Source organism: Lolium rigidum, chromosome 5 (assembly GCF_022539505.1).
Source record: "Lolium rigidum isolate FL_2022 chromosome 5, APGP_CSIRO_Lrig_0.1, whole genome shotgun sequence".
Taxonomy (NCBI): domain Eukaryota; kingdom Viridiplantae; phylum Streptophyta; class Magnoliopsida; order Poales; family Poaceae; genus Lolium; species Lolium rigidum.
The window spans coordinates 186,810,160-186,817,693 of record NC_061512.1 but is presented as its reverse complement, the minus strand read 5'-3'; the positions used below and the strand labels follow the sequence as shown (position 1 = coordinate 186,817,693).

At 47.8% G+C, this 7,534-nt stretch overlaps 1 protein-coding gene across 1 annotated transcript; it reads right to left on the bottom strand.

Annotated features, from left to right (window-relative positions):
• Positions 1 to 1,525: 1,525 nt before the first annotated feature.
• Positions 1,526 to 7,308, bottom strand: LOC124656851 (wall-associated receptor kinase 3-like). The gene is made up of 4 exons (XM_047195518.1): positions 6,876 to 7,308; positions 6,141 to 6,159; positions 3,672 to 4,138; positions 1,526 to 2,667 (listed from the first exon to the last, which is right to left on the bottom strand). Exons 1-4 carry the CDS (start codon positions 7,306 to 7,308, stop codon positions 1,526 to 1,528), a joined length of 2,061 nt encoding a protein of 686 aa, XP_047051474.1.
• Between the last annotated feature and the right edge of the window lie 226 nt (positions 7,309 to 7,534).

Below are 7,534 nucleotides of genomic sequence, written 5' to 3'. Positions count from 1 at the left end.
CTAGTACTTCTATTAGTGGTAGTTTGCGAGTACTTTATAAAGTACTCATGGCTTTGTCCCTGGCTATTCAAATGGCCGGACTATGAAGAAGGAGAACCAAGTACCAGGAAGATGGACAGCAGGACGTCTATGATAACTAGGATCACCTCCCAACGTCAAGCGTTGCCTGTGGAACAGATGGACCGCTACTACGTTTCTTCCGCTATGTATTTTGTATTTGATCTGTAGATCAAATGTTGTTTTAAATTGGATCATGAGATCCCTTGTTGTAAGACGATTATGGTTTGTAATGAATAATGTTTTGTGATATCGACTATTATGTCTCGCAAAAACAATCTTCCTGGGATTGCGATGTATGGCACAATAGGCATCTGGAATTAAAAATCCGGGTGTTGACACTTTAGTAATCAGCGGAAAGCAATTAATAAGTTAATCCACGTCACTAATCCATGGGACCACTCATCTCAACCATCCATTCTCCTCTGTATCATTATTGCCTCAACAAGAAGCGAGATGCCCATCAGTTTGTTCCCGTCGTTCCTCTCTCTCCCGCCAAATAGCATGTCTATAAGTACAAGCTACTAGCTAAAGTTTGCATGCGGGGGAGCACTTGTAACTTAGAATTTGGATTTTACTTGTCGGGGAGAGGAGAGGAGCAAGGCACTCCGTTGAGACCAGCGGTGATGATGCTCTCTTTGATCTTATCGCCGACCGGATGGGAGGCGTGCATGGGTATGGTTTGTAGATCGCATCGCTAGCAAGAAATATGTATGTCTTGATATAGCTCTCTAGATCACATTCAACACGTAATACGTCCCTTTAATTCATTCTCACGCGTGTGTGCAAACACCCGGTGTTCTTTTTGGGTTCCCTGTTTTCTTCCTTCGATTTTGTTTCTACCTTTCTTGAGTATACCCGATGCTCCAAATCATACTCTCGACATGTACCCGCTTCTATGTTGTTTTCAGTATCATTGCTGGAGTTCTGGATTATCTAAAACTATGTGTGGTGTTCGTAATTTGGCATTGGTTTGAGTTTGTTCATCTGGTATTTTGTAGATGTGTTGTTCCTCTGAAGGATTTTTTGTGTTCTAATTTATTCGGTAGTTGGCTTATTTGTGTTGAAACAATCATCTATTTAATAAAGAAAAGATAGACTTGTAATATTAACGAACACCAAGTCAATATGCATCAATCGATGCGCTAAAGTAGAACTTTCTCCTTCTTTGTCCAGGCTAGCTTACGCCCGCCATAGTTACAGTCAAAAAATTGTGCTTTCATGTTCTAGTTACAATGCAATCAACACCAATGTAATGCATTGAAAGATAGACTTATAATATTAATGAACATTGCATATTCCAGTTGATTACCTACAAGAGGGCATCAACCTCACACTACAAAAATCCCCCAAAAAAAACCACACACTAGAATAATATTGTGCATGTTCCCAACTTACACACAAAGGCTTGGAAATATAATAAGATACAAATTACTGGGTTTCCTTGTTGGCTGCTTCATTTAGTGGCCTATGGACTAGGAAGGATGTCCATGTTGCTAGGAGTTACCTTGGCTGAAATATTGGCCCTAGTAGTTCCACTAACCACCTCTGTGTTGGTGTTGGTAGGAGAATTATATATGGTAATATCCCCAATGTTGTCAGGATTTGTATTGTTTGATTTTCCAAACTTCTTGTTTCTCCTAATCATCACCAGTTGTTCGGCCACCTCTGTCATATCTGGCCGATCTTCTAAGTCTTCCTTTAGACAATCCATTGCTAGCTTTCCCATTTCTTCAAGGATGGAGATATCTTCTTCGGTTGTAATGTCATTGTCAAACATTGCCCTCCCACTCCTTTCCTTTTCATAAACTTTGCGGTACTCAATAATGAGACTAAGTTTCTCATCATAAACATTTTTCTTCCCTGTAATGAGCTCCAACAAAACTGCTCCAAAGCTATACACATCACTCTTCTGTGTCAAAAGGCCAGTTTTCATGAATACTGGGTCTATGTAACCCATGCACCCAACCACAACCTTGGCATAATATTCTTCTTTCAGTAGTTTGGACAACCCAAAATCTGCGATTTTTGGTGTCAACTTGTCATCCAGAAGTATGTTGTCTGGCTTGACATCACCATGTCTCATGGCATGAGTTGCATAACTATGCATATATTTTAACCCTTCTGCAGATCCAATTGCAATGTCCAAGCGTGAATCCAAGGGGAGTACTTGATCCTTTTTGCGGTGCAGGATGTCTTGGAGGCTCCCATTTGCTGCGAACTCATACACCAACACTGGAACTTCCACCTCTAGGCAGCAACCAACGAGCTTTAGTATGTTCTTGTGGATCATCTGTGTCTGGATCTCAACTTCATCAACAAATTCCTCCTTTGTAGCTTCATCTACCTTGATCGATGCCTTGACGGCCACCATGGTATTGTCAGGAAGAGTTCCTTTGTACACATTACCAAAACTTCCGTTTCCAAGAAACTCTGCATTATCTTTAGTGATTTTCTTCAGTACATCTTTTGTGAAAATTGAGAGACCATTCACATTTTTTAGCATCTCGCCTCCGTTCTTTTCAAAAAGTTTATCCAGCTTTCTCTTTTGGAGCATAATGAATGCTAGGAGGAGAGCGACAATAAGTAGGAATACTCCTAGACTGATGCCTGCAATTAACATATCATGTGAATCAGTTACTCATGGCTAATGCACCTTAAGTTGGTCCATTTTGTTTACTAAATACATGCTAACTGCGTTTTATCCATTCCACGATGTGCAAGTGCTACTGTTACGATTTGGACATTGTCTTGCAAAGAACATTTATGTGGATGCTAAATACCAGTAAATATAACTATACAAAAAGTAGTATATCTCATTGGCTACTGATGAGATATTGTGTACCTCATCAACTCTGGTATCACCAGATAAATCACTCTAAATATTTTGATTCTTACTCTTATAGAAACACCATAATTCTAAGTCTCGCAATCTGAGTTAGTAACGAAGATGAATTTATTGATTTTGGAGCAATAATCATCTCTTAAAAGTTAAAATTTAAAAAGCATATTTCTATTTTCATAAATTAAAAAGTATTGATCCTCAAAGCAAGAGAAGTCAGATGGCATGAGAACCTTTATTTTGTAGATCCAGGTTTTATGTAGAATGCCAATATATATACCTCCTTGCATTTGTATGTGTTAATAATTTGATTCTCTCCATGTGGAAGCTATAATTCTATATTCCCTTAAAAAAAGCTACAATTCTATAAGGAAAATGATTTGCACCGGCTGATACATGTTTTGATGACACTATCGCCTCTACACATCACATGCCAAAAAGAACACTGGGATAGCATTGCGGGAATATGGAAATGTGAAATTGAGCACTCGCATAACAAAAAAAGTGAAATTGAGCATGTATGTATACCAAGGGCAATCCTTGCTTCAACAGGGAATTTTGAGGCGCAAACATTCTCATATGCATTGCCATCATGAGCCTTTTGTCCAGAAGGGCAGTCACAACCGTATGAACCAACTTTGTTGTGGCATACTCCCTTGCAAGGGTAATACGGTTTCCACTTATCATCGCATTCATTGATATCTGCGTCATGGACGGAAAGGATCAGCAACAAGTCTGCACTAGAAATGAATTGAACCTGAGGGTTAGTTACCTTGGCATCCGCCCTCGCCGGTAAGGTATGGGTTGCCCCAGAAGCCGCTGGTGCAATTGCAGATGTATCCTTCGCTATTGTAGGAGTCGAGGCACTCACTGTTGTCGCTGACGCAGGCGTACCCCGGCTTGTTTTTCACCTCAGCGCAGGTCTTGTTGCCGTCTTCGATGTTGCGGATTGCCCAGTCGAGCACCAGCGGCTTGGTGGTCTTGGTGTCCATTTTGAGGTCGGACACCCGGAAGTCGTAGGTGTTCTTCTTCACTATGAACGCGTAATCGCAGGGGCTGTAGGTCAGGCCCGTGTGCGTATAGCCGAAAAAAGTACTTGCCGTGTAGGAAGCGAAAAATGTCATGGTGTTGTCCGTGAGTCCCGGCGGGATGTCGACGCGGCAGCAGCCGATGCCCGCGCAAGCGCCGTCCTCCGCCCGCCCCTGGCCGTCGCAGTAGGCCACGCACCCCGTGTAGAAGCTGTATAAGTTGGTCTTAGAGCATCTCCAACAGGCGCGCTATATCGCGGCGCGCTAAAACTAAGAATCCGCGCGCGGTAAACAGATAGCGCGCGCTGTGCCGTTTTTTCCTCCGCCGGACGCGCTAATATGCAGCGCGTGCGCGCGCAGGAAAAATGGTCCTCCGCCAGGCGCGGCAAAATACAGCGCGCGCGGGCGCGGAAAACAGATTTCTAGACTATTTTGCATTCACAAAGATCAAATAAACACACATAATTGCATTCACAATTCATGAAACAAATGACACAAAGTGCAACAACATCACATAGTTCAACAAGGACACACAAAATGACGTAGTTCAACAATGACACACGACATATGGTTCAAATGGACAAAGTGGAACACATAATGCATATCACAAATGCATATCACACTTCCGCATTTTCCAAGTCAACACCTTCTTCTTCCTCCTCGTCATCTTGGGTTGAAGGAGGAATAGTAGCATTCATGGAAGACACGAAGCCTCCCGGTGGTGCTCCCATACTCCCATACACACCACTCACGGAGCCTCCCATGGTCCCTCCAAACACTCCTCCATAGCTTGGTCCTCCCATGCCGGCCATGCCTCCATAGCCTCCCATGCCGGCCATGCCTCCCATGGTGGGCATGGGCATGCTTCCCATGCCGGCCATGCCTCCCATGGTGGGCATGGGCATGCTTCCCATGCCGGCCATGCCTCCCATGCCTCCTCCAAACGTCGGCATGCCTCCTCCAAACATGCCTCCTCCAAACATGCCGGTAGTGGAAGTGTTCATGTTGGCTACCAACAATCTCTTTTTGGCCAACACTTCATCGCGAAGAAGGTTGATGTACTCCTTTTGCCTCTCATCCATATGGGAAGTATCCATCAAGAAAAGCTTCCTCTCCTCCTCCGCTAGGCGTGCATGCTCCTCGGTGGCTTGCCTCTTCTCCTCCAAAGCCAACTTCCTCTCCTCGTTGGCGGCAATCCTCTCCTCCAAAGCGGCTCTCCTAGCTTCAATAGCATCCATAGCCTCTTTCTCCAAGTTTCGTTGCATCTTTCTATCTTCATTTGCTTGCAACCTTGCATTTGCAATCCTCTCCATAGCCATGGCAATGTCATCATCTCCGGCCTTCCTTCCCTTCATTTCCTTGGCGGTCTTCCTACCATGCACATTCCTCCGCCCATTGTTGACGGAGTGAGGAGTGGAGCTTCTCTTCTTCCCTTCATCACTTGAATCATCATCATCGATGATTGTTGCATCACCGGTAGCATTGGCCGCCATAGTTGCCGCATCCAACTTGCCGCGCGTCTTCCACTTCTCTTCATTCCCTAGCACTTCATAGCAATGATGCAAGGTGAATGGCTTGCCAAGAATCTTGTTGCCTTTCTTGTTCTTCTTTCCCACATCCCTAAACAATCCTTGAGCCATGGAGTTCTACACATATGCGGAAAAGAAAATAGATGAGCCATATGAAGTACAACCGTATTCTTCTCATATGAGCCATATGGTGAACATAGTAGAATGACTTACCCTATCATTCTCATTAGTGCCACTTGGATTGAGAACATCGATGTTGGCTTGCACGCCCGCCCATTTTTGGCAATCGGTGTTGATACCGGACCAACGGGACCGAAGTGAGCGCATGGTTCGCTCGATCCCACTTGTGTTTGTGTTGAAGTACTCCGTCATCCTCATCCAATATGTTTCTCTTGTTTGATCGGTACCGGTTGTTGGATCCATTCCAATTGTCAACCACGTCTTGCAAAGCAACTTGTCCTCCGCTATGGTGTAGTTGGCGGCCCGGCCGGGAGGGCGAGGTTCAATCAACCCTTCTCCTTCCTCATCTACATCCTCATATTCCTCCTCCCCATCGGCGGCTTCATCGTCATGCAAGAACGAGGATCCAACATTCATTGTCTCCATGAATGCCGCATCATCCACTCTACATTGCAATGAAATTCATTACCATCGGCTAGGTATGCATGTAAACCACAATTCGACAAAAAGTAGTGTTTTTTACCTCTCGGGCATTTCACCATCCACCATATGTGCGCCCGCGCGGTTGCCGGACGGAGGCGTCGGCTGGGTCGGCGGAGGAGGAGGAGGAGGAGGCGCCGGAGGAGGAGGCTGTCGGCGGGGGACGGGCGCCTTCGCTTTCTTCGGTGCCGCGACGGCGGCGGGGCCGAGGTGCGGCCGTTTGGTCGACGGCGCCTTCCCCTCCTCGGCGCGGGCCGCGCGTTGCCGGCGCCCGCGCGGCCATCTGCGCCGCGGCGCGCCGCGCTGCGCGCAGCGCCCGCGCGGCGGGACGAAGAGCGCCCGCGCAGCAGCCGTTGGGTTCCCGGCGTCGGCGCCGCCGCTAGGGTTTGGCGGTGGCGCGGCGGAAGTGGCGGCGGCGGAGGGTGTGACAGAGTAGGGAGGGGTTGGCGGGTTGCCGGAGGGGTCGTCCATCGTCGGGGCGGCGCGCGGAGACGACGGATTGGGCTCGGGGCAGCGACGCGGAGGCGGAAGTTTCAGCGCGGCGGATTTTTCGCGCTTGGACGAGCGATGCCGCGCGCTGTAGCCGACGCGCCAGATATGCCGCTCCGGATTGTGCAAAGCGCCGCGCGCTCTAAATTTTTTACAGCGCCGCGCCGTTTACCGCGCCTGCTGGAGCGCCACTTTCCCTCCCGCGCGCGCTATATCGGACGTTTTTATGCCGCGCGGCCTATATAGCGCGCCTGTTGGAGATGCTCTTACCCGGCCCGCTGTTGGTGTAGGCAAAGGTGTTGCAGCCGAGGACGATGAGCTCGTTGCTGGTGTTGGAGATGCGGTACGCGGGGCTGATGCCGACGCTGCCATAGAACCAATCCAAGCTGGTCCCGTCGGTGGTGTTGTAGCAATTGTACGCGATGGGCAGCATCACCTCGGCCTCCGGTCGCGGCATCACGGTCAGGTTCAGCACCGCTAGAGTGTTGTTGTTGCCCGCGAGGATCGGCGTGCCGCCGGTGGTGCACTCGATCTCGAAGCCCGGCAGGAAGCAGCCGTCCCCGATGCCGAACGGGAAGTGCATGTCCACGCTGCCGCATTTCTGCTGGCATGTCGCTGGCGGCTGGAGGGCCAGGAAGCTATCGGCGAGGAACAGCAAAGGCAGCAAGAGTGCCGTCCATATTATTGATGGACGCATGGCCATCGTAGCACCGACAGAATCAATGCTCGATGTGCTTGTTTAGAAGATGATCGAGCTAGCTAACTCAGCTTTTTTGTGTGGGGGATCTAGCTAATTCAGCTTGCTATGTTATTAGCTAAATGGTGCAAGCGTTTATATAGAGTTAGCGGCTCTTGTATCAACTTGACATACTTAATTTGTCCCGACGACAAAGCTGCAGACTAGGAATTCAATCATAGTTTTTGTTTTT